At 40.5% G+C, this 27,551-nt stretch overlaps 2 protein-coding genes across 8 annotated transcripts in view; one reads left to right on the forward strand and one right to left on the reverse strand.

Annotated features, from left to right (window-relative positions):
- The window catches only part of LOC122402239 (division abnormally delayed protein), an 80,591-nt gene extending 75,964 nt beyond the window's left edge, over window positions 1–4,627 (reverse strand). The window contains exon 1 of the mRNA XM_043404862.1: window positions 3,867–4,627. Coding sequence (XP_043260797.1) covers window positions 3,867–4,080 — 214 coding nt within the window. The 5' untranslated portion in view covers window positions 4,081–4,627. The remainder of the gene's footprint in view (window positions 1–3,866) is intronic.
- Window positions 4,628–6,747: 2,120 nt separating this feature from the next.
- On the forward strand, window positions 6,748–16,918 carry LOC122402249 (activated Cdc42 kinase-like). 7 transcript variants are annotated; one of them, XR_006259504.1, is made up of 9 exons: window positions 7,087–7,251; window positions 7,487–7,579; window positions 7,639–9,177; window positions 9,238–9,441; window positions 9,561–9,697; window positions 9,937–10,167; window positions 13,019–13,584; window positions 13,689–14,492; window positions 14,657–16,918. XR_006259504.1 is itself a non-coding variant. In XM_043404881.1 (8 exons), exons 1-8 carry the CDS (start codon window positions 7,224–7,226, stop codon window positions 14,395–14,397), a joined length of 3,507 nt encoding a protein of 1,168 aa, XP_043260816.1. In that variant the 5' UTR covers window positions 7,087–7,223; the 3' UTR covers window positions 14,398–16,918. The 7 variants fall into 7 exon arrangements, 6 of the variants coding, with proteins under 6 accessions (XP_043260814.1, XP_043260816.1, XP_043260817.1 ...); XM_043404881.1 differs by having other exon boundaries at window positions 13,689–16,918; XM_043404879.1 differs by lacking the exons at window positions 7,087–7,251; window positions 13,689–14,492; window positions 14,657–16,918 and adding an exon at window positions 6,748–7,070 and having other exon boundaries at window positions 10,928–13,102.
- Window positions 16,919–27,551: the final 10,633 nt, after the last annotated feature.

The raw sequence follows: 27,551 nt of genomic DNA on the forward strand, positions 1-27,551 counted from the left end.
CTGCCATTGTTACATAAACGTTGCAAGGTCTAATACGGTTAATAGATACTGATAAAGAGCTATCAATGGCATTGTTAGGAACGTTCAATGGAAACTGCAGTCACGAATGTACAAGGTCACCGGGCTTGACTTTTGAAACTCATAGGTTAAATGTGCCGGGTAGTCAGACTCTTCCAAAGTAAATGATAATTAACAAATAATGACAAAATTAGATAATTTTTACCTTAGCCAGTAGACAGCTTCTTCCAAAATGAATGATAATTAAGATGTATTAACAAAATCGCGTAAAATATGCTAATGGCCTGTACCGCCACTTTCGGTATGCACAGCTCCCCCTGGCGGTGATACTTTGAACTACAGAGACTCTTGACGCGGTGAAATTTGAATTAACGAAAGAAGGGGGTTCTAAATATTAATAATTTACACACGCAATGAATAATATTCGAATAATTTTTATAATTAAATTAAAGAATATAAAACTCTTCGTTGTAAGAATCGTAAAGTTTGAGAGACTCGAAGAATAAAACTTCTTTTTTTTCTACAAGAGATAAACTTTATCATGAGAATGGTATTCACTGACTAAAAAAATAACGCGATCTGGATAAGCAAACAAGCAGAACGACAAATTGCACCTCGCGACGAGTATAAAAATATACTTTCGCAACGATTTCGATAACGCTGTCGAAATATTATATTATCGCCACGGTCGCAGGCATTAATCGTATTATTTCGTACGAAACGTAACTGAAATTTCTTTGATCAATTTATTTCGCTGTTTAAAATAATATTAAATTTCCTACGATGGTCCGGAAGCGTGAGAACCATCGTAACGATTATTAATTTGATTTACCGATAAGAAAGCTATAATACGTTTTCTTGCGTAACGCAATTTTCAGTTTAAGCTGTATATCTTTTGTTGCATCGTATCAAAGATTTTGAAAAAAATTCGGGGTATTTTGCTCCACGGCGTACGTGTTTGTGAATTTTTTCAGAATTTTTCACCGCGAAATGGATTTTTAAAAAATTCGTAAAGTATAAAAATATTTTTTTTTTCATAGAAATTATTAAACGACCACGTTTATATTTTTACAGTGTTAGCGTCTTGTTATGATTATTAATCTATAATTTTGTCAGATTTTTCGAAATGGGGGAGCGATGTTGGAAAAAATCAAAAACCGACATTTGCTTGTATTTTTACCTTAATTTTTCTTGTGACCATGTTCGCATTGTTACAATTTTAATAGCTTGTTACTGTTATAAATATATAATTTTTTCAGATTTTTTGTGGAGGTGTATCGCATACAAAATAATTATAAATCGATATTTCCTAAGTTTAAGTAATATATTCGGGTAATTGATATTTTTACTTCATCGAATGATCATTATATACATGCTCAAAACAGTTTTACCATGTATCAGATAATATAAAACTTAAAACCTTAGGAATGTCGAAAAAGACATCAATGAATGACATTAATGAATACTTAATATTTTATGAGCCATATTCTGAGAAATTCTAATAAAACAATAGCTGCAATTCTCTTAATTCATACATGTAAAACTGTTTTGAGCATGTATATAATGATCATTCGATGAATTACCCGAATATATTACAAATGTCGGTTTTTGATTTTTCCAACATCGCTCCCCCATTTCTAAAAATCTGACAAAATTATAGATTAATAATCATAACAAGACGCTAACACTGTAAAAATATAAACGTGGTCGTTTAATAATTTCTATTAAAAAAAAATAATTTTATACTTTTCGAATTTTTTAAAAATCCATTCTGCGGTGAAAAATTCTGAAAAAATTCAGAAACACGTACGCCGTGGAGCAAAATACCCCCAATTTTTTTCAAAATCTTTGATACGATACGACAAAAGATATACAGCTTAAACTGAGAATTGCGTTACGCCCTGTAACTACCCTTTCGATGGGTTTTTGATTTTTCCAACATCGCTCCCCCATTTCTAAAAATCTGACAAAATTATAGATTAATAATCATAACAAGACGCTAACACTGTAAAAATATAAACGTGGTCGTTTAATAATTTCTATTAAAAAAAAATAATTTTATACTTTTCGAATTTTTTAAAAATCCATTTCGCGGTGAAAAATTCTGAAAAAATTCAGAAACACGTACGCCGTGGAGCAAAATACCCCCAATTTTTTTCAAAATCTTTGATACGATACGACAAAAGATATACAGCTTAAACTGAGAATTGCGTTACGCCCTGTAACTACCCTCTCGGTAAGGGTACGGGGTTGATATTTGACAGAAATGGTTTTCTTTGAATGGTCTATTAACTGATATGTTCACGGATCAGTTTGGCTCAAGGTCACTTTTGACCATCTTATCCGTCTATACCCGGGGCCAAAAGGAAGTGACGAAGTCACTTAGCGAATCACTCGTCGCTTTAATTAAGAACATTAAGCGTCATTGTACTTCAATCTCTCTCCATTTTCTCCGTTAGGTGTGATGTACAGCACTTGACGCACGGAAGTGCATAAAACCGGAAGCTACATCAGCGACCCTTCGCCCTCGATTCGACGAGTGGTTACAGTCGTGTAAAGTGGGTTAGAATACGATCGTTCGAAGAGAGACGGTAGAATGCCATTTGTTCGTTTAGCCTTCTCGCGATCGGTAATTGCGTACCAGAAATCGATCTCGACGAATAATACCGTTTAGGACTCGATCGCCGGCCTTTGGAACGATAAAATCGCGGGTACGCGAACTTTCCGCGTATGTAAATCGCCCCCGATTGCATCGCCAATTAATAGTCAACAAGCTCGAAATAACTCGCGGGGGAATCCACGCGAACAACGAAATTCTTAATAGCTTCGAAACTTGTACGATCGAGTCAAATCAGATTTTTATTTTTTTTTTAAATCGAAAATTTGTTCTGAATTTATAATACGACGAAGTATAATAATTTTAAAGTATTCACTTCGATTGTATGCGAGAGTATCACCCCTCACCATTGTTTATGTTTCATCGACTCAAGTGGTCAAGCAGCTGTGAAAACAATACCCTACTGACCGAAATTCAAAATGGTGCACACGCACGTATCGACGCGACAACTGCAAGGAAACTATATTTTTAAATGTTCTCCCTTAGCGAATAATCATGACTATTGTCGGATACACTCGTTTATATTGTTAATCGATAAATTGATTTCGTATCGTAACTTTACACGCGCAATCACCAGTTGATACGCGATACAGAATTCTCAATCGACGATAGAATCGAACGAACCCGGCGGAACAGAGCATTCTGCATCAAATTTAAACCGAATTTTAAATTACCCCGCGACTGTTCATTACGTAATCACATTTAGAGGGTAATTGAATCGACCACTAAATTCATTCTACCAAAAACGATAGAACGCAGTTTGGTCTACGTTCGAAATTTCGGTTCGTGAATATTTCAGGTTAGGTTCTGGAGGCTAAGATTAATCCTATTACAAGAATTCATAAACGTATTAATTAATAACATACAGCGAAGTATCTACGATTTTTAGAATACACTACTAAATTAATAATAACATCGTAACAGCGTCGTAATTCGACCCCTTACAGAAATTAGCGTGCATCGTAAAGTACTCCATAAACGGTTGCAGCTGATCTCCGTTAAAAGCATACCGTGAAATATATCTACGGTACAAGAAAGATTTATCGGTCTCACGACCATTGAGACGGGTTTTTACAAGAAGTACTCAAGTGCTATTTGATGTAATAAAATTAAGTGCCGTTTAATGGAACGGCTCTCGAGGACTATTAAACAAAACTTCATAATTATACTAAAGCCAAGCGTGATCGAGACTTTCGTTTCGTATATTTTCTATAATTATACGATAACTTACTTTTGGCGATATCGTCGGGTGTGTTCTTCGTGGCGGCGATCATGATGTTCTTGCTCTCGAAGAATGGCTTGACGCGTTCACAATCGGTATCGTTCTCTGGACGTTCGACGGATCGCGTCGATCGGGATGAGACGAGATCGGAACAGCCGCATAACAGGATAAGAACCGACAGAGGAGCCAGGATCGCGTGTCGATACCTCTGTATCATTTTCATTTTGGCAAAGGTGATCCCGGTGATCGTCGCGGGCACGCGGGAAGAAAAAAGGAGGGAAACGAGCGACACGAACCGGCGGGGTTCCCGCAAATCGTTGATCGAAGGAAACGACGGAACGGCGAGAGCAACGAGGCCCAATTCAATTCCTCGGTTCTCTTTCTTTGTCGCGTATTCGGCACGATCGTTCCGTGTGTCATCAACCGCGGAACGGAGGACGCGGCTTCTCCTTTCCTCTTCGTGCAACGGACCCCGGTCCTGCCGTCAAAAGTCACGGGTACGAAGGAGACTGGTGTTACTGCGTGATCTCGAGTATCGCGAGACGTGCATTTGGTGCGATCACGACGGATGGACAGACGAGACGACGACGGCTACAGTAATCACGAACATGCACTGGTCGAGACCGCGCAACACACCGTGTTATGGCCCGCACACATGCACACCAGGGACCACTTCGAGTACACCACAATAATAATCACACACATGCACACACGTCTGACCGCACGCAAGCAAGCATGCATGCATGCACAACGCGACGCGCGTTCCACGAGTAGCTCGATGCGACTGATGGGAAGTACCAAAGTACCGAGAACGGGCACCGTGTATTCACAATTCGACCGACCGGCACTACCCCCACCACGCTCCCCTCTGATTCGTTCGCTACCCTACACCCTCCCCCATCTAACATCGAATCCACGCCGATCTGCCATCCACCTACTCGCTCCCTTACCTACCCGCACTCTTCCCGGTAAAACTGATACCCTTCGAAGACGATAGGCGGCGCCACTTGCCCGATACCTTTTCGATCTCGTTATTGGGACCAAATAACACGAACTATTGACCCTTTTATGAAAAAATATAGCCTTAGAATTTGGACCCACGTCCTAATCTGTGGTACATCTGCATGTTAGACTAAGATGGGTATTTTTAGCCTCAGAAATGTTTGCAATTCTTCTAAAGACTGAGATTCTAGTTTCTAAACGAATGCATAAAAATTCTTGAACAAAGGGATATAGACAAGGGGGAAATATTGTTAATAAACTTGTATTTTAAGAAAATGCACAGAAATTGTTGTAAATTCTTTGCTTTGTACTGTATCATTGGATTTCACGATTTCATTAAATAAAATAGAGCTAATTCTACTTAATGGTCAAGTTAACCTTCAAAAATACTCCCATGATAAATCTAAAGAGAAAACTAGAATTTGGGAATGCTAATTCTGTGTTTCGATATTTTACTAAATTAATAAAACCTCTATCTCTGTTTGCAAAGCTTTAAACATTATTTGTTTCATTATTAATCGTATACGAAGACAGAAATTATCGATAACTTTTCGAGAAAACATAACCTTAAACTTAGACTCAAATTCTAACCAAAGTTAAACTGTGGTATTTCTGCACATTAAGATAGTATTTTTAGCCTCAGGAATGTTTACAGTAAAATTCTTGTAAAAACTGATATTCTAGTTTCTAAACAAATGCTTAGAAATTCTTGTAACAAGGAAAGGAACACATACGCAAGAGGGACTATTATTAATAAAGAAAACAGCTGCAAATTCAATGCCTCGTACTGTATGTAGCATTGTATTTCACGCTTCACTAAATAAAATAGAGCTAATCCTTCTTAACGATAAACTTAACCTTCAAAGATACTGTCACGATAAATCTAAAGGGAAAACTGGAATTTGGGAACGGAACGTTAACTCCATGTTTGGATGTTTGAGTAGATTAATGAAATCGGTACTTTTGTTTGCGAATCCTTATATATTATTTGTTTCCTATGTGAAATTCATGTCGAACTAACACAAAAGACGGAATACCACAGAGTCTATTTGAAATTGTATGGAATCGCATGCGTTAGTATTTACAGCTGAAATTACTGTTATCGGCAAAGCTCTTTAGCTTCTCTAATAATTTCCTTGTAACCTGCAAAAACTCATTTAGTGTTATTCAGGCTCACATCACATTTTTTATAAACAATTGCGCACAATTCGGAGTGCAGAATCTGCAGAATGCCTCAAAAAACTACAGAATGCATTTAATATGCAAAAATATAAGAAATAGTTAAAGTAAGATATTAATTATTATATTTAGGGGTTGAGACAGCCATCTGCGAAGCTTCCGTTTCATTGATTCTATTAATAAAAATGTGAATTTGCATAAAGATCCGTAGACTACTTATAATTATTTCAGGTGCCCGGTGGGGTACAAATTTGGCACTTTTTTAACACAAATGCCTTCTCATAACGATCTAATAAATATAAAAAATCGGATAAATTAACTAAGAGCTACTAGAACGTTTCTGAAACTAAAATATTCAAAAACGAAATGAGGTTAAATTGACTGGTCTTCCAAACAAACCAAAACGAAAATAATTGAGCACATTTTTCACGGTTAATTCTAGACCCATATCGCCAAAAAATATTGCACGAATACGTCGAATTTTTGCACAAAATAAAATGAGTTTACATCGCAACAATCTATTTCGATTATATGATTAGAACTAGACCGACAAGGTTAGCGTACTTACGCTCACTATGGATGCTTTCGTAACGAAACTCCAGAGGGCCTGAAGTTCGATGAAGAGATCGAACTAGCTAGAGAATCTACAGCGCAGCCATCTGGCGGAGAATTCCGGGAACTCAGCCACAGCCCAAAGACGCGCTTGCAAACAAATCGGACGGTACGCGATAGGATAGTCCTATCGAGCTGCGAGGAACAGAATTTTCGTCGAATTGTCGCACGTTGAACGGTTCTCGCGTTCCCCATCTTGGAAACGTCCACCCCGCGCGTAGTGTAATAACCTGTCAAGGCGATTGATCGTCGCTGTTGGAAAAAATGTGAAACCCGGGAATAAGAGAAGCGAGGAATTTGCATGGCGGAGGGGAGCGTGTGCGTAATCGAAGAGAGAAGTTGTCGCGATTTAGCAGACGGTCGCGTCCCATGACAAAGAGAGGAGGTCGGATCGTACCGTGCTGCGTCATCGTAGAATGGGTGAGCGCCGCGACGCCCAGCCAAATGCTTTATAAATAGTCTGTTTGAGGCCCGACCGGGGCGTGTCTTGCAACGGTGAACCATTCTAGACAAGACCTGTTCTTCGTTTCTGGTTCCCCACTTTCTTACGTTTTCGATTTCTTACGATTACCGATGAACGCCGATGACACTCAGGGATCGGGTACGATAATACACTTGGTGCTCAAACAACGTGGTTTTTCAAGGCTTTTCACTAGTTTTTTTTGGTATTTAGACTAACTGTCAACTTTGGGCGAAAGTTGTAATTATTCTTAGAAAATTCTGTTTGCATACGGGTAATTCTGTATTTCTAAATTTTGGGAAAAGTCGCACACTTTTTATTGTTTGATCTTGTAGAATGCATCGTTGAATTAACAATTATTTCTTGTTGCTTAAAGACACACAAGGAGGAATGTCCCGCAACACTGGCCCTGGTTTGTACGAGTTCCTGATGGAAGCAGAGCTCCAGCAATACTATCCTGGCATTCGAGGTACATATTCCCCGAATCGAACTCTGAATCTGCAACTTTACTTTAATTTCTTCCAACAGGGGATTTGAAGGTGCATACGACGGCACAGTTGAAGTATGTAACAGAGGAAGACCTAAATGCGATAGGAATGAGCAAACCAGAAATGCGTCGTCTGAAAAAGTACTTCCAGAAACACTTCCCGCAGAATTACCTCTCTAAATTTAAAAAGATGCTTCTACCTAAGCGCGAGGAGCAAACTTCAGGGTCGTTGACCATGCTGCCCGAAGAAAGGCAGGACAGACCGCCGATACGAGTTCCGAACAAGCACATGATCCCCGCGGACGCGATAATAGTGAACAAAGAGTTGGGAACGGGGGAGTTCGGAGTGGTACAGCAAGGCGTTTGGACGAACGATGGCGAAAGGATCCAAGTGGCGATCAAATGTCTGTCCAGAGAGAGGATGCAGAATAATCCGATCGAGTTCCTCAAAGAAGCAGCGATAATGCACGCGATAGACCACGAGCACATCGTTAGACTCTATGGTGTAGTGTTGGATACCAATTCGTTGATGCTGGTCACCGAACTGGCTCCCCTACGCTCGCTGCTGGAGTGTTTGAAAGAGCCCAGTCTGCGTCCCAGCTTCCCTGTCTTGTCGCTCTGTGACTTCGCGGTGCAGATCGCAGATGGGATGCAGTACCTCGAGGCGAAAAGACTGATCCATCGAGACCTGGCTGCGAGGAATATCTTGGTCTTCTCGAAGAACAAGGTGAAGATATCCGACTTTGGATTGTCTCGTGCTCTAGGCGTCGGTAAAGACTATTACCAGACGAACTTCAATGTCAACTTGAAGCTACCGATTGCTTGGTGCGCGCCGGAGTGCATTTCCTATTTGAAATTCACTTCAGCGAGCGACGTGTGGGCCTATGGCGTGACTCTGTGGGAGATGTTCAGCTACGGATTCCAGCCATGGGCTGCGCTGACAGGCCACCAGATACTCGAGGCGATAGACGAGCCAAATTTTCAGAGATTGGAGCAGCCGGAGTGCTGTCCCAAGGATTACTTCGTCCTCATGCAGCAGTGCTGGCAACACGAGCCCGCGAAACGACCCAAGTTCTCTGAATTGATCAACCTGCTGCCCGATTTGAAGCCTGAGCAGGTTCAAGCGGTTCAGGATAGCGCGGAGAGCCAGCTAGTTTACAGACAGGGAGATGTCATAACTGTTTTGGACAAAGGGAGCAGCAACACCCTGTGGAAAGGGGTCTTGAACAACGGGAAGACTGGATTCTTCAATCCTGCGCACACTATTGCTTATTTGGGCTCGAATTTGCCCAGCAACAAGCCTGGAGAGTTCACGCGTGGCGATGGGAAGAACGCCTTCTCATCCCAGCGACGCAAGATCCGAACAGACATGATCTCCTCTCCTCAGGGTGACTTAAAACACACAGGTCACGTGGGTCTGGACGGAGCCTACTTTGGGGACATCGGATTCCTCGGTGGGAAAAATCCACATCTGCCTCGTCAGGTTGTCACTCCGTACAAACCACAAGAAGACAATCTAACTGAGAATTCTAGTCAGAACCAGGACACGAACAGGACCACGCAGGATCAGAACAAGCATGGTAAGTGTTCCGCGTGTATGGAATTCGCGTAGCGTTTGGTGATATTGCATTTTCCTGTAGAAAGTTTATGGTCGGACAGCAGCTCGGAGCTGTGCCAGGCGGTGGCCAATTCGAGCCAGTCGGAGACCCTTGGCGCTGACCACGAGTACCACGAAATCAGCGACGAGGAAAACCAGGACAGTCCGCTGAGATTCGACAAGACTTTGAACTTCGACTTTGGGCCCAGTCTGTTGGCTGAGATGGATCAGATGTTCAGATCATTGGGTGAGTTCAAACAGAGTTTGTACAGTTTTGTTCCGAGATAAGCAACTTGTTCAGGAAACAGTTGCTTATTGCGGATCAAGACTGTCTTTGTTGTTGTGTTATAAGTTCGTATCTGTTAGGGTCGTCCCCGCCTCCGCCGCCACCAGTCCACCCCCTGGCCAGCGAACACGAATCCAGCAACGCCAGGAACGAGCTGAGGGAGATCCAGGCGAAGCAGTGCGGGAAGAAGAAACAAGCCACCGTGAGTCCGATAAATGTACAGTGATCTTTATTTATTTATTAATGGCTTCTTTACACGTATCGACAAGTAAATCGTTTTGTTCGTTTATTGAGCCGCTGTGGTATCTGTGTGTGTGTGTTTTCGCATGACGAAAAGCAATAGCGACCCAGAATACGTAGCGTCGAAGGCAAGAGTACACGAGCTAACGAAGTCGGATAATGCAGAAATGTTTGAGGGCGCAACGCAGAGACGGTAAAAATTTCTCTTGTATTCAGGTGAAGCCTATCTCAGCGGCCGATCAGAAAACACTCTACTCGGCCATTGCAATGGCACAGGAATTGACAGCGCGTTCCATGACAGATCTCGAACATCCACCGGAGTCTCCCCGAACACCTGCCAGTCCTTCAAGGCGCAGAAAGTTCTCTTTTAAGTTGCCACATCAACACAGTCCTAAACCAGACAGACGACACTTTTCCGAAGAAGCAGCCAGTATACCTGACATACAGGTACATTTATTTTTTTTTTTTTTTTTTTCTTTTGGATTGTTCTGGGGGATACACTAACACTGTTGGGACACTGGCAAACGTTACAACTAATTTGATTTGGGGAATTAAACATGGTTTTGGTATACTTTCAGTCTCAGGGAATGAGAGTCGCCGATGATTTAAGTTTGCGTTGGAACAAGGGGCGAATAATGTGTTTTGATATTGATTTGACTCGTGATGGTTTTAACATTGATAACTAACATGGTTTCGCTAAATTGTACTTGCAAGAATCGAAGGTAATTTGCTCCGTTGGTGTTGGAGGAACTTGTAAATAATGCATCTCATTTTTCAATCGTCGAAAGGAAAATTTGTAAGGCGGTTGAGTATTGGAAAATGAAATCCATAATTTCCACTGCTCCGAAACCCAAACGTAACAATTATTTTCATCCGTGCAGTAGCTTAAACGATAGCATGATTTGAGTGATTTTGAAACTGTTATGGAACAGAGTTAATTCCTGTTGCCACTTCGAAGAGTAGGTATACTAACTCTAGTTGTTAATCCGCCCGCAAGATCAATTAACGAAGAAGACTAATCTCGACTTTCCTCCGATCCTATCCCGTCTGTTTATTATTTTTTGGTTTCTCGACTCTCAAACCTTTGGTTCCGTGTTGGTCGTTACGTAATTCCCTACGTACCCCTCCTGAAATGCCTTCCTTCTCCCGTTCAATGTTGCTTCTGCGCTCTGCATGCTCTGTGGCTTCTTATACAATCTTACCGAAGTGGCTGTGCTCTAGTTTGCAATCGCTGTCATCCACCGTCTCCAGCATAGAGTCCCTGGGTGCTCCGTCGACCTTAAAACTGCCTCTCTGGGACAAAGCATCCGCGGAATTCTGCTTTGCTAAGTCCAGGGAGCTTCTAACGAAGCCCAGCGCCTGGACCTCCTACGTAGACATGGACCTGGACGACACTTCCACAAAACAGAGCTTAAAGTCCACTGATTTTCTGGAGAACGGGACCAGGATTCACTTGGACTACCCGAAGAGGGTGTCCACGAGCTACGTGGACCGGTACTTCGAGGAGGAGAGATTCGTGGACCACCTGAGTCCCCGACCAAAGCCTTCTGCCGATCCTCCAAAGCTTCCACTACCAGAATTCCCTAAGAAAATAGAGTTGCCCAAGTCCAGGGTGTCTTTTGCGCCCAGGACGGCGAAGCAGGAGTCCAAGAGCGTCGTCTACGGGTCCACGGACAGCATAAAGGCCTGCCCCAGGTCCGGGATAGAGAGGATCAGTGTCCAGAGCTTCAGAAAATTGGAACAGAACCAAAACGGGCATGAAATTTTCCCTTTTTTAATATCCAACAATCCTCTGTTCGTCGCAGAGTCCGAAAAGAAGGAGTCCCCGGTGTACAGTAGCTCTGAGAGCCTCAGGGTGAACTTCCAGCGGCTCAGACGGAAATCAGACGCGGAAACGAGCAGCAAACTCCTGGCGGAGAAGTACCAGCGCGAGGTTTCCGGCCTGGAGACCGTGAAGAGCTACCTGGACGCTAAGAAGGGGCAAGGATTGAACCTGGGGCTCGGGAAACTGACCCAGAACATGCTCCAGCTGGGCAAGAACATAGCACAGAACTCCAGGAGCACGGAAACAGCGGCGAACGTGAGGAATTTGGATTTTAGAAAGTTAAATCTGGGCCAGAAGCTTCCGTCGAGTCCCGGAGTCCATCAACACATCTTGGAGCCCCCCAAGCTCTACCAGAACGACACCTCTAAGGTGGAAGTAACCAAAAGTGAAGTTTTTCAAGAGAAGACTACCACTACCACCACTACCACTACTAACGTCTATCGTCAGAGGACCTCTTCGCTGTCTGAGAACAGAAAACCAACCGCAAAGAACGTGAGGAGGTCCTTTCATCCTGTAAACGACTCCAGCGAAGACTCCGACTCGATTTCCCATTCGGAGACGGATATTAGGAGTAGATTAAGATATAAGCGAAGAAACAAGAGGGTTCCCCAGAACCTGAGACTGAATTTTAAGAATAAGGGACAGTTTCTCCATCCGGAGTCAGCCAGAGGATTCTCCGCGATCGAGCTGTGTGGGAAATCACCACCTCCGTCGACTAGTTTTTTGAATTCTTTGTCTCCACCCTTTTCTTCGAGGAACAATTTGCTTTCGTGGCCTGAGAGCGCCCCGAGCTCTAGCCTGACGTTCACTAGCAACTCGGAATTGGACTCGGACAGTAGTTCAGAGTATCCGGAGTTTAGCAACGACATTCTGACATTTCCACCGTCCCCTGCGCCGTAGAGCTTTGGGAGCTTAGGGGGTTTGGATGGATTCTGAGTGGGTTTCGAGGATGGGGCTGGGGAATTTATAGGCTAGGCTATTGCATGACGAGTTGGAAGCCTAATTCAGTCCTACCACTTGATGCTTTGATGTTAAAATGGCTATTAAAAAGAAACTTCTGGGTTTTGCTACGTTTTCTGATATCTATAATCCTAGGAAGATCATGAAAAGTCACCGGTTCATTGGAAAAGCAATTGAAAAGCAGTATTCTTCCAGAAATCATTCTCAGGTTGGGGCATAAGCCTCGAAGCCCGACTCTGCGACGTCCCAAACGATTCACGGTTGGCATAAGTGCTTAGCATGGTTGCACGGTTACACTAATTAGCGAACAAAGTTCTATTGTACGGTTTGGATGCATTTACACGTTTCTACTGTTTGTACTCGAAGGAGGTTTGGGATCGGTGGACCCGTAGAGTATCGACGACGACGATTATCCTTCGCGTTTGACGGACCCCGTCCCCAGTTTGTTCTTTTTTTTTCTTTAATTTCTGTTCTCTTCTCTCCCGGAATCTATCCCCTCCCACGCTTGTTTAGGCCACGTTGTCCGACGAGGCGAAGGAGGTGTACAACAGCCTGGTGGAGGCCCCAGGCGTGGACGGAGGCCAGGACACGAACCCCCTCAGGATGCTGCGGTCAGGCGTGCCAATAGTCAGGCCCAGAATCCGGGGGAACAAACATTCCTCGCTCTCTGGGCACCAGGAGGACTTTACCGGGGAATCCTTCCACTTCGACGCGTACCACAGCGGGTCCAGGACTCTGCCCAAGATCAGGGCGCCCCCTCCACCCCCGCTGCCTCACACCAGGCACTTGGAGAGACACCATTCGCTGGAGATTGAGAATAATCAGAATCAGAACAACGTGGATGAGAATCCCATCCCCCTGCCACCTAGGGACAGGTCCAAGACCTTGCAGCCCAAGTCCAGCTTGCCCAGACACCAGAGAAAACATCCACTGATTATTCCTGGGGGAGGAGTCACCAGGACTTTGGCGAAGATGGTCACTGCGCCTGTGGAGGACCAGGTTGATGGGAGCCAGAGGACCTGTGGGGTCGCTGGGACGTCTGGGCAGGAAGGGTACTTGGCGGAGAGTTCAGGGAACAGGTGAGAACACCATCCAAACTTCTCAATGTTTTAGACTCTTAAGTAGAACAAGACTACAAGCTTAACTGGCACGATTATCTAACTAATTCTTCTTGGAATTGCAGTCCTGAAGAGTTCGAGCAGCGCATAGACTCGGAGCTCTCCGCCCTGGACGCCCTTCCCTCAGATGAAACCAGACTCCACCGTTTCAGCGTCATCTCCGAAGACCTCCTCGAGTTCTCCGACAATCTCATCGATTGCGACTCGTCGGACTCCCTCCAGGCTACCAAGGAGTCCACAGACTCTATGGATCGCTTCCAGAGGAAGGTCAGCGTGGAGTCCAAGAGCTCCTTGAAGAGTTCTCAAGAGAGCGATGCCCTGGAGTCGAACAAACAGCAAGAACCGACTCAGACGAAGGATTCCCCCGCCGTGGAGGGTTTCCAGGGTCTCTCGAAGACGTGCACCAGGTTGTCCAGCGACCTGTCGAGGCAGTCTGACCACGTTTCGTGCGAGGACCTCCTGGAGTTCGCCTGCGACGGGCCAAACGCCCGGAGAACTCGAGGACCGCAAAACGGGGAGCAGTCGGACGAAGTGAGGATCATGATGAAGGTGTTGCACGAGCAGTCGACCCCAGAGTCCTGCATCGCTGCGTTGAATGTCACCGACTGGGACGTCCTGGCTGCCCTCAAGCTGGAGCGGCTGCAGGGATTGTTGAAGAAGGAGAATAGTTTTGTTGGACTGGAGGATTGCAAGGTAATGTTGAACCAGTGCGCTGGGGATGTCGTTAAGGCGGCTGCGATGCTGAGGAACGCGGACGACACTGCAGCCGTTTGAGTGGGTTTGGTGGAATTGGGTCTGATGGATGCAGCGGGGCGAAGAGAGGACGTTGATGAGATGTGTGGTCTCCAAAAGGGGGGGTAAATAGATTTGTGAGTGAACTTTTGAGTAGCTTAGGCAAACTGGATAACTTTTTGGGGTCACAAACATCGAAGAGAAGATTTGCCCCCACAAGTGTCCAGTTTGTCACAAAGTAACCTTCGTTTGCGTTTAGGATCGATAGAAGAATTGAAGCTTCATTTATTTATTATTTTAGGGTAACTAGAGAGAGAATATTCTGCGGCTTGGTCGCACCAGGAGACAGTTCTCGAGCTGGCGTAGCTTTCTGCCTCATAACGAGTCGAGTAGTCTTAATTAGTGCGTCTGGGGGACACGTTTCAAACTTTAATACGTTCTTGATTGAAGTTTGAAACTGCTCAGAGACGATGGAATAGTAATTTTTCTAAATTCATTTTCAATTGGAATAATTCTTTTTAATCAGTTTTCAGGTTGAAAATTAATTAGTGAAAATCAATAAAGTCCACATTGTTGCTGGGTCACACGTTTCCCAGAGCTCTGTACCAGCGAGGAGTCGTTTTTAGATTAGGTTTACTCAACGATAGAAGAAGATTGCGTTTCTTTTTCTTTGTCATTTCTACTGAACCGTGATGTGATAATTTGCACAATAAACGCGACGCTTTTTGCGTCCTCTGTTAGGCGAAAGTATTATATTAAGCGAATGATCCGTGTATCGCGCGATACGGTGATCGAAAGACTCTCTATATTTTGCGTTTTGTGTATTTTCTACAAGACAATCATTTTTCTAGCACCGACAGAACGAAACCAAGGATGTAGACAGAATTTTACTTTAAAAATAGTGAAAGTTTAATTTTTAATTATGTATTGTTTGACATAGCAGTATAGTTTTTTGAATAATAATCGAATATGCACTTGCTGTTCACGTTTTCCTTTGATGCTAAATTTTATTTATATCTTTTGGCTACTTGTTTGCAAAGGAAGTCGTTCAAAAATTAGTTTCGTTGTTTATAGTAACCTGGCTACGTCCTTGAACGATACTAATTGATATTGAGGATGATCGAATATCGAAAAAAAGAAGAGAAAAGCGTGTTGCTGGCGAAGGCAAGTTTCGATTCCAAAGATAATGATCCTGATGGTATTATTGTTTTGGTATCACGTGCACCTGTAGCTTAGTGAACGATTATAGTGATTAAAATCAACCTAAATGTGGTGGTCGAGCGTTCGATTCGTTTGTATCGTTGAAAAAACAGAAAAAATAATTTATAATTTTAAGCAAACGTGTTTCATGAGAAAATTACATTTTTAGGGTTTCGTTGCAAATTAGAAAATTGTTTAGAAAAGTACAAATCTAATGCATTGTATTTAGATTGAATTTTATTGTAAATGCATTGATAATTGAGTTATTATATTTTTGTTATTATTGTCGACGATGCAAACGAGTTTGAAACGAATCCTGTAGATTAGTATTAGATTTAGAAATTAATACGCTGAGGAACGCTGGCACAAAACAAGAACTGTACAATTTTATTTTCGACTGTTAATTTTTAATTCAGCTCAACGGACAAAATACCAAAACCGAACAAAAGCGATTGTCCGTTTAGAATAAAACGTTTGTTTCTTGGTAGCCATGCGAATCGAGGGCCTAATTCATAAACTATTCCCGGTTGGATGTTTCTGACCTCTCGGAACCAAAAGTTGGCCTAATTTCACTCACCATCGGCGAACGATGAACAAAAAATTTATTTTAATCGCTAGAAAATTAAGTTTCGAAAATTCGGTTCCAGCGACAGATTGAAAATTTTGTATTCGTTAATCGTGAGTAGAATGGGTTCCAATTATGGTAGTGGTGAATTCTGTGTGACCAGGGCGACGAACGTTTGTCCGTTTTTTATAGTTTTCTACCGCCCCTTCGCCCTGGTCGAGCAGGGTTCAGAAATTTGCTCACAGAAACGTAAAAGAAATCGCCTAACTAGATTTCTTTTTTTTGTAATACTAAACAATAAGGGTTTGGGTTCCTCGATTAAAAAAAAAGATTTCATCGCGTGTGTATAAAAATTACAAAATTGAAATTATATTTTCCAAGTTAAAAATAATATAATTCGAGTTAATAATTATATGAGTGTTTAGAAGAAAATTTGAAAGAATTTTTTAGATATTGATTCGTGGGAAATTATTTTGTTTAAAAGACTACGCGATAAAATTGATTAGGGACATTCGAATGTCAGAAATAAAGGAACCAGGAATAAATAAGGTAGAATCAGTACTTAGAGGATTGTTCGAAAGGGAATCGAATTAATTCGGAGCATGTATTCGGTGAGAATGGGAGTAAACAATCGAAAATAAGCGAAATAGGAGTAAGTTGATCCTATAACCCGTTTTTTATACGCGATCTAATTATAATAAGGCAACATGTTTGTATGTACACGATTATTGTGTGCGGAAACACACGAGGATGTTTTATATCGACTGTATTTACGATAATATATACACCATAAACCAACGAGCCTAATTTTTGATTGTTTGTATCTCGATATTGTTATTTTCACTCTTTAGCGTAGATATTTTTATAGATTTATGTTCTTTTCGACACTGTGTCCTCATCCTCCACTTATTCGATCCAATATTTCTGATAGTTGTTGTAAAAAGTAGTAAAGGATATTTATTACATGAATGTCGTGGCAATTGTTACGAAAGAAAAGAGATTTTCACTCGCAATGGGTTTTATTATACTTCGCGCTGATGATTCAAGCCCCCTTGTAATGAATTATTCATTCGGAGACTAACGGATCGACTTAGCAGCAGAATTCACGCGGAATGCATTTCCCTTCTGTGCAATCACTATACTGCGTGTACACATTTTTGCCCTTAGAGAAAAATCCTACTATAAAATACTGATTTTTAACGCTGGACAAAAGAGAAAAAATATATCTATTATACTATATGAAATAACAAGTGAAATATTGCAAATATATGCAGTATTCATTTTTTAATAATTTATCTGGACAATTAGTAGGCATTGGCTCTGAATTATAATAGATGAAGTGTGCAAGTAGATCTTGCATCTTATTAAAACTTTAATGAAACAAATTTAAGGGGTGAAACTGCAACTCAAAGTTTTACTAAGAGTTTTGAATAATTTATCTGGAGAATTAGTAACCATTGACTCTGTATTACAACAGATGAGGTATGGAAGTACACCTTACATCTTATATATTTGATTACACCTCATTAAAATTTTAATAAAACAAATTTCGGGGGTGAAACTTCAATTCAAAGTTCTATTAAGAGTTTTGAACAATTTATTTGGAGAATTAGTAACCATTGACTCTGAATTACAACAGATGAGGTATACAACTAGACTTCACACCTTATGTACTTGACAACACCTTATTAAAACTTGAATAAAACAAATTTCAGGGATGAAACTACAACTCAAAGTTCTACTAAGACAGTTAGACATATTATATCTTCTAAATTCGCAGCCATTAGCTCGGTGGTGCCCACGTTAGAAGTACTTTTCTATCCTGGGCAACACCGATTACCAGGTCTCACCACGAGGAGGTTGCTGCGACTGGAGACCCGAAGGGAGATAGATGGAATCCAGGTTCCATCGATCTCCCTTGTTCCTAGGAACTGCTAAACCAGAGAGATAGAAGAAACCAAACGTTCCTTCGATCTTCCAGTTTACTTCTGCCAAGTGATTATTCCCTTTGAAAAGAGGGATGAAGCTAATAGGAGGGTGAACGCGACGCGATGCTGAACCGTGCAGCGGATCTTTGGATCGAATCGACACTACCTTTGGTAGATTGATTTCTATTTCTAGCAATCGATCTATCACTGGCAGGCGACTGGATCTTTCGGACGAACTGGACGGCCGATCACGTGTTTCAACGGATGAGACAGCGGTGATCGAAGCAAGAAACGAGAGAACGAGACGAAAGAAGCTACTCGTTAAATAATTACTTGGCAGGTCGCGTGGATACGATAGGGACTTAAAATCAACGTCGAAGCTCGAGTCTGACCGATGGGAGAAACAAAATTCAGAAGATAGAAGAGAACAAGGTTCATTCTGTCTTCCGATTCGATTGTACCAAGCAATTATTTTATCAAAGAGGACGAAGCTAAATCGTGGGACACGCGACCCGACGCGACGCGATGGCTGTACCGTGCAGATGATCCGCGGATCGAACCTACTGCCCTTGCTATCTCGATCTCTACGGGAAAGTGGACGGCTGCGACTCCGAATCGAAGGTCTCCATTTCTCCAAAGCAACCCGCCGGGAGCCCGAAGGACCCGACTCAAGCTGTCTGACATGGAGAGAGTACCTGAAACAGTGTCGACTTCCGCTGGAAGGTGTGCGCTTCCGCGGGACACGGAAGCTCCACATCTTCCAGCAGAGTACCATTCTCCCTGGATCGAGCTACCAATGGGAAGGCGGTTGGATCTTCCAGGACCAGCCACACGGTCGATCACATGTCTCGATCGACGAGACAGCGGTGATCGAAGCTAGGAACGGGGGGAACGAGCGAGAGAGAAGCTACTTGTTAAATAATTGCTTGGTACGACGCGGAGGTACGAGCAACGAAGAAGTCTTCGACGTTAATTTTAAGATTCGCGACCTTGGAGCTTAAATCTAATCGACTTGGAATCAAATGTCCCTAGGTTCTAGCCCTCGATGTCCTTGCGATTGATCTGGAGTTAAACTGGAACAGAAATTGGCAGGTTTATTAGTAACTTGTTAGAGAAATTTAATGAATACTGAGGAATTGATGGAGTATTGAGCAGTGGAATGTTGAGATGATGTATTGGGGGAATGTAATGTTACACATGAAGAAACGTATGTAGAGAAATAGAAGCCTCATTAGTCATGATAAACATTGTAAGAGTTTTTGGAACGACGTCGAAATAGAAATTTTCGAAACGAGTATTCTATTTGTATGGAGGCGAGGAGAGACAAGAATTTTCGAAATAGCCCCAAAGTAGAAATTTTTGAACTAAGTATTGTTATATCGGTGCAATGAGAGACGAGAATTTTGGAAATAACTTCAAAATAGAAATGTTTGAACCATTCTGCCCATACCGACGCAATGAGAGACAAAAATTCCCCAAATAATGTGAAAGTAAAGTAAGAAATGATTACAGAAATTATTGATGACCTAGCTGAAGGAGGATACAAATTTTAGAGATGAAGGGAAACAAAAATTGAGCAAGGAAACATTCATAGTAGTCAAATAAAATTGGATAGATAGACACAGTTGAATTAACATCGATCAAATAAAATCGACAAGGTAAATTTGGTATTAATAATATAAATGAATGGACTTACTACTTGCTGTCTGTACATAGGTAGTTACCAGTGGGTCATCTGTAAAGCAAAGAAACATTTCTATTGTAATAGGTGTATTCAGGCAGTTCAGTCAAGTAAAATTGAGAAGAAACAATTAAATAGAAGTGGGGAGAGGATTTTTGAACAGTTCTTACCATTGGTCATCGCGGTCCGGCACTGGTCAGTAGTGGTCAGTTCTGGTCAGTAGTGGTCAGTAGAGGGCAGCACTGGTCAGTAGTGGTCAGTTCTGGTCAGTAGTGGTCAGCAGAGGTCACCAGTGGTCAGCATCCCTCGGTAGTACCCTCTGGCCATGTGCACACTCCCGAATTCGCGACGCGACTGAAGGATGACTGCATCAGCGAGGCCACTCGAGCCTTATCTACGATTATGGAAGGGTGGGGAGACTCAGGGTCAAAGCCAAAGGCAAAGTTAACAGTTAAGATCGTCTAATTTAAAAGACAATTTCGATTGGTTCTACTTTTTGGCTATTCCTGACCCTTCACTGGACAGCTGACCTTGAGATCACCCTCTCTTTTGACCATGAGCTGACCACTGTTGACCATCGAGTAATCTGTTATCTATTAAAACCATTACTTAGTGAAAACGTCAAAGTAATGTTATAACAAAAATTCTAATTAATCTACAGACCATGTTGATGGATCTTCTGATATAGGAGTCCAAATATTCTATGAAACGACGACTAAATTTACAAATGTATCCATTAATCGATTATTCCAAATGAATCATTTGATGCCCAGCTCTGAACAAAGAATTCCTGTAATTTCCTCCAGTGTTTTCTATAGCCTCCTGGTAAGAATGACACAAATATGATAATGGGGCCCTGAAGTCCCAGAAAGGTGGGCCCAAAAAATACATTGGATGCAACTACTCATCCAAGGATTCCATATTGGTCTGTATTGCCAATAATTTTTCATTCAGTTCTATTTTTCAAGTTTCCAAATTTTAATTTCCCTTGTTACTGATCTATCCACAGGAGAAACGTGATCCATCCCAACTTCAATGAAGATCAAGAGATAAATTCCAGGAATCAGATCTGAAAAGAGAGCACCTTGAATTAATTGTTTAATCAACTAATTAAGAAGAAATTACCATTTGAAGATTGTTAAATTGTTTAAAGATTGCAAGACAGAGAGGATCCTGAATTTGCATTCAACAAAGGGAAAACCAACAGACGCTTCTTTCGAATTCCGTTTACTCTCCCCGAGTGTCGTACGTGGCGCCAAATCGGCGACGATCGCCGATTACGAATTTTCAAACAGAGACCACGGAACGTGGGGAATAACAAAAGCGTGGCCGTTCACGTAATCGAGCACTTTCCACCTTCGTGCTTTTCGCTCGGAATTTACGACGCTGGAACGCAACGCCACTCTCGGTATTGCGCAACCACCGCTGTAAAACTTAATTACGCGTCTCGCAATTATTTGTAAAAGTTTGTGAAAAAATTCAATTCTTAGTTTTCCAGATAATTGTATAAATCAAAAACGAGTCGAAACTAAATTTGTAATCTCGCGATTTCTCAATTAAAATATTTATAAAAATATTATATTAAATTAAAAATTAAAGGATAAAAGAAATTGAATTTTTCGCCATCTTTCAAACGGTTTCCGGTGACCATCTTGGCCATCAAAGTTTTAATAAATATTGTATAAATAGGACGACTCAGCGTAGACAAAAGAGTTCGATTGTTTAAAATAATTGTAATCGTACAATTGCCATTCTAATGGGTTAAAAGAACGGAAAGGAAACAGTAATTTTAATGGAGCTCATGCGGGTCCAGGATCAGGGAGTCCGGTGGACTCTGTAATTTTCATGGGGGTCATTATCACTGGGAGGGGGACAGGGAGGGGGCTCAAGGAAAGATTCCGAAGGCAGCCTTCAGTACAGTTATAACTTCGCTGCGAGCCTAACGTCTCTCGCCTCGCCTCGCGTCGCCATCGGGAACAAGCTATCTATCGCTTGCAGTCTCGGTTCCGGTCGGTTCGAAATCACATTCTAGACTCGAATCTTCAACTCTCGATTCCGATAATATCAATTCCGTTATCGAATCGGGACCCAGCGAACCAGTTCTGTAATCTCCCATCATTCCTTTCGACTGTTAGTGGAAACCAGTGTCTCTTTTATTAGGAAAGCGAGTGAAGAAGGTAAAACTACATTCTGGACGTCGAATCCTCCTCTAACAGACATAGAATATTCTTTTTTCTGGTGTGTTTTGACTCTTGTTGACTTGGGGATCAATGTTTCTTCATTGCTGATTAGAATTCCTGGAAAAGATGAATATTGTATCACTCAAATTGTCTTTTTTGACTTTTATTGTCTCAGGGTAAATAGTTTTTAATTAAAGAGTGATCAGGGAACACCAGATCTCATACTAATAGTCCCCATAATAGCAATTTTTATATGCAAATTGGATACAAGTATTCTAGTTATTGTTTGAACCAAATGTTTCTTTGATTATCGTCTCTTTTGACTTTTACTGTCTCAGGGTAAATAGTTTTTAATTAAAGAGTGATCAGGGAACACCAGATCTCATACTAATAATCCCCATAATAGCAATTTTTATTAGAATATTTTTTTTCTGATGTGTTTCGACTCTTGTTGACTTGGGGATCAATGTTTCTTCATTGCTGATTAGAATTCCTGGAAAAGATGAATATTGTATCACTCAAATTGTCTTTTTTGACTTTTATTGTCTCAGGGTAAATAGTTTTTAATTAAAGAGTGATCAGGGAACACCAGATCTCATACTAATAGTCCCCATAATAGCAATTTTTATATGCAAATTGGATACAAGTATTCTAGTTATTGTTTGAACCAAATGTTTCTTTGATAATTGTCTCTTTTGACTTTTATTGTCTCAGGGTAAATAGTTTTTAATTAAAGAGTGATCAGGGAACACCAGATCTCATACTAATAATCCCCATAATAGCAATTTTTATTAGAATATTTTTTTTCTGATGTGTTTCGACTCTTGTTGACTTGGGGATCAATGTTTCTTCATTGCTGATTAGAATTCCTAGAAAAGATGAATATTGTATCACTCAAATTGTCTTTTTTGACTTTTATTGTCTCAGGGTAAATAGTTTTTAATTAAAGATTGATCAGGGAACACCAGATCTCATACTAATAGTCCCCATAATAGCAATTTTTATATGCAAATTGGATACAAGTATTCTAGTTATTGTTTGAACCAAATGTTTCTTTGATAATTGTCTCTTTTGACTTTTATTGTCTCAGAGTAAATAGTTTTTAATTAAAGAGTGATCAGGGAACACCAGATCTCATACTAATAATCCCCATAATAGCAGTTTTTATTAGAATATTTTTTTTCTGATGTGTTTTGACTCTTGTTGACTTGGGGATCAATGTTTCTTCATTGCTGATTAGAATTCCTAGAAAAGATGAATATTGTATCACTCAAATTGTCTTTTTTGACTTTTATTGTCTCAGGGTAAATAGTTTTTAATTAAAGATTGATCAGGGAACACCAGATCTCATACTAATAGTCCCCATAATAGCAATTTTTATATGCAAATTGGATACAAGTATTCTAGTTATTGTTTGAACCAAATGTTTCTTTGATAATTGTCTCTTTTGACTTTTATTGTCTCAGGGTAAATAGTTTTTAATTAAAGAGTGATCAGGGAACACCAGATCTCATACTAATAATCCCCATAATAGCAATTTTTATTAGAATATTTTTTTTCTGATGTGTTTTGACTCTTGTTGACTTGGGGATCAATGTTTCTTCATTGCTGATTAGAATTCCTGGAAAAGATGAATATTGTATCACTCAAATTGTCTTTTTTGACTTTTATTGTCTCAGGGTAAATAGTTTTTAATTAAAGATTGATCAGGGAACACCAGATCTCATACTAATAGTCCCCATAATAGCAATTTTTATATGCAAATTGGATACAAGTATTTTAGTTATTGTTTGAACCAAATGTTTCTTTGATAATTGTCTCTTTTGACTTTTATTGTCTCAGGGTAAATAGTTTTTAATTAAAGAGTGATCAGGGAACACCAGATCTCATACTAATAATCCCCATAATAGCAGTTTTTATTAGAATATTTTTTTTCTGATGTGTTTTGACTCTTGTTGACTTGGGGATCAATGTTTCTTCATTGCTGATTAGAATTCCTGGAAAAGATGAATATTGTATCACTCAAATTGTCTTTTTTGACTTTTATTGTCTCAGGGTAAATAGTTTTTAATTAAAGAGTGATCAGGGAACACCAGATCTCATACTAATAGTCCCCATAATAGCAATTTTTATATGCAAATTGGATACAAGTATTCTAGTTATTGTTTGAACCAAATGTTTCTTTGATAATTGTCTCTTTTGACTTTTATTGTCTCAGGGTAAATAGTTTTTAATTAAAGAGTGATCAGGGAACACCAGATCTCATACTAATAATCCCCATAATAGCAGTTTTTATTAGAATATTTTTTTTCTGATGTGTTTTGACTCTTGTTGACTTGGGGATCAATGTTTCTTCATTGCTGATTAGAATTCCTGGAAAAGATGAATATTGTATCACTCAAATTGTCTTTTTTGACTTTTATTGTCTCTGGGTAAATAGTTTTTAATTAAAGAGTGATCAGGGAACACCAGATCTCATACTAATAGTCCCCATAATAGCAATTTTTATATGCAAATTGGATACAAGTATTCTAGTTATTGTTTGAACCAAATGTTTCTTTGATAATTGTCTCTTTTGACTTTTATTGTCTCAGAGTAAATAGTTTTTAATTAAAGAGTGATCAGGGAACACCAGATCTCATACTAATAATCCCCATAATAGCAGTTTTTATTAGAATATTTTTTTTCTGATGTGTTTTGACTCTTGTTGACTTGGGGATCAATGTTTCTTCATTGCTGATTAGAATTCCTGGAAAAGATGAATATTGTATCACTCAAATTGTCTTTTTTGACTTTTATTGTCTCTGGGTAAATAGTTTTTAATTAAAGATTGATCAGGGAACACCAGATCTCATACTAATAGTCCCCATAATAGCAATTTTTATATGCAAATTGGATACAAGTATTCTAGTTATTGTTTGAACCAAATGTTTCTTTGATAATTGTCTCTTTTGACTTTTACTGTCTCAGAGTAAATATTTATTAATTAAAGAATGATTAGAGACCACCAGATCTCATGCTAATAGTCCCAATAATAGCAATTTTTACATGCAAATTGAACACAAGTACCTCTTATCCTAGTTATTATTTAAACCAAATGTTTCTTTGATAATTGTCTCAAACTAAATAGTTTTTAATTAAAGAATGATTTAGAGACCACCAGATCTCATGCTAATAATCCCAATAATAGAAACTTTTACATGCAAAGTGAACACAAGTGCCCTTCATTCTAGTTATTATTTGAACCAAATGTTTCTCTGACAAAACATCATGTTTTATCCCTAACAATCAGGAAAAGGGGGGTTTCCCTGTGCAAAGCAGGCCTACCAACCCCATATCCAGCTCCTCCAATCGTCTCCTAACCTTTAAGTGGTTACTTGATGCGCAAGTGCTTGTAGAACCGCGACAGGGAATCACCAGTGCAAAGGAATCGTGTCCATCGACAGGCGACGTACGAAATGGACCGGGAAGCAGTGATTTGAAGGCAGTTGCCAGTGTCGAAGAGTCGTCATGAGGTAGTCGAGGATCGTACCTAAGGAAGAGGGTTCATTAGAGAGCGAGGATGTTGTGTTTGAAGAAGAGGAGGACCTACAGCTTCACGCAGGGCGTCTGCAGCGACCTGGCCAGGCGACCCAAGAAGGACGATCGGTGTTACGAGAGATCCTTGAACGTGGCTGTTACGACACTGCCGCGTAAGAACAGGTGAGTCACCTTTCCTGCCGTGATTTCACCGATTACTTTTATTTCCATCGTCACCGTAAGGAACCTCCACTCCCCGATTAAAGAATACTTTTGCGCTGACCAGGGCGCCCTCTGACTCTTTGTTACGGTCACTAAAGCGGAGTTAATCCCTTTGACTTTTAAACGGGTTGTGTCTTAACAGATTTGTTTGGATAAGTGAAGCGATGTTGCACCTCGGTATGTGACGAAGCTTATGGTAACTGCAGAGGACGTTTTCGGTACGAAATGATCGTGGAAACGAAGGTCGACCGGAGGTAAAAGTAGGTAGAAGCCATGGTTATAGTGGTTTGGCAAGTGGCATGACTTCCTACGCGTGCAACGACGGGAACCGATCCATTGCCCTCGGGATGTTGTGTATCCTGCGCGTTCGCGGAACGCGGTCGCGTGTGACGCGCAGGATTATGTGGGAGAGCAGACTTTTTTACACGATTCCCTTTTAAGTGATCTGTAAACGACCATCGATCGTTCCTATCGATCGAGAGTGAAAAGAGCGAGGAAGGAATCGAAGAATAAAATATTCTTTTTTCAATTTATGCAAAATACGTGGGGAAAAATCTAGGGCGAATACGTATATGGAAACGTTCGTTCACGGCTCGTCGAGCAGACGTTTGCAATCATTTTTCATAACCTCACTTTTTATGAACGACGGTGAACAGAAAATATTTTAATTCGATCAATTCTTTAGAGAATTGTTTTGGTATGATCTCTGTTTATAAATAGTATGAATAGCGGGAGTGAGGTCTGAAAATTCATGGCCAACGAGCCAAAGACTAGGCGCGAGATTAGTTTTTCTTTTTCAAGTGCGTATGCATACGGTATACACTTTTAATTTCAGTTATTAAATCGTTAATTATTCTCGTTGCCTCGCTGAACAATTTCCTTGCTTTAATTCGAAGGTATATAGACACAGGCTTTGTGTAAATGGATGGAAACGACGGACTCGAATACGGTCATTAGTTCCTGCTACCGTTAGAGATGGAGGGAAAGACAAGAGCAACGGTGCGAATCATAATTGCGATACTATGTTGCGCAACTTATTAGCCAGCTTATTTTTTTTCAACGTTCTCAATCTTCGACAAACCACGCACACTTCCGTCCACGAGTCAATGGACACTCAAACTATACATAATATCATTCATATTCGATTAAAATGTTATTTCGAATTTTTACTAAAATCTAATTTTTCAGATCGAGCCTTCTTCGTGAAGTTTTTAATAAAATCGTTGAAATTGGGAATTAAGAAAAGAAAAGTTAGGTTAGACACTAATGGACACTATAAAACCATGAAGAATATAATTAATATTCCACCAAAATAGTATTTCGAATTTTTACTAAAATTTAATTTTTCAGATCGAGTCATCTTCCTAGAGTTTTGAATAAAATCCTTGAAATTGGGAATTGGGAAAAGGAAAGTTAGGTTAGACACTAATGGACACTATAGAACCATAAAAAATATAATTAATATTCTACCAGAATGTTATTTCGAATATTTAATGTTTAAGATCGAGTCTTCTTCGTGAAATTTTGAATAAAATCGTTGCAGGTGGGAATTGAGAAAAGGAAAGTTAGGTTAGACACTAATGGACACTATAGAACCATAAAAAATAGAATTAATATTCTACCAAAATAGTATTACGGATTTTTACTAAAATTTAATTTTTCAGATCGAGTCATCTTCCTAGAGTTTTGAATAAAATCCTTGAAATTGGGAATTGGGAAAAGGAAAGTTAGGTTAGACACTAATGGACACTATAGAACCATAAAAAATATAATTAATATTCTACCAGAATGTTATTTCGAATATTTAATGTTTAAAATCGAGTCTTCTTCGTGAAATTTTGAATAAAATCGTTGCAGGTGGGAATTAAGAAAAGAAAAGTTAGGTTAGACACTAATGGACG

Source organism: Colletes gigas, unplaced genomic scaffold (assembly GCF_013123115.1).
Source record: "Colletes gigas isolate AHSC1104 unplaced genomic scaffold, ASM1312311v1 Colletes_gigas_Sc00034, whole genome shotgun sequence".
NCBI lineage: Eukaryota > Metazoa > Arthropoda > Insecta > Hymenoptera > Colletidae > Colletes > Colletes gigas.

Coding starts and splice junctions, on each gene's coding strand:
- LOC122402249 (XM_043404877.1), top strand. CDS start 7,224: ATGAACGCCGATGACACTCAGGGATCGG. Junction 7,580..7,638: donor ATACTATCCTGGCATTCGAG/GTACATATTCCC, acceptor TTCTTCCAACAG/GGGATTTGAAGGTGCATACG. Junction 9,178..9,237: donor GCAGGATCAGAACAAGCATG/GTAAGTGTTCCG, acceptor ATTTTCCTGTAG/AAAGTTTATGGTCGGACAGC.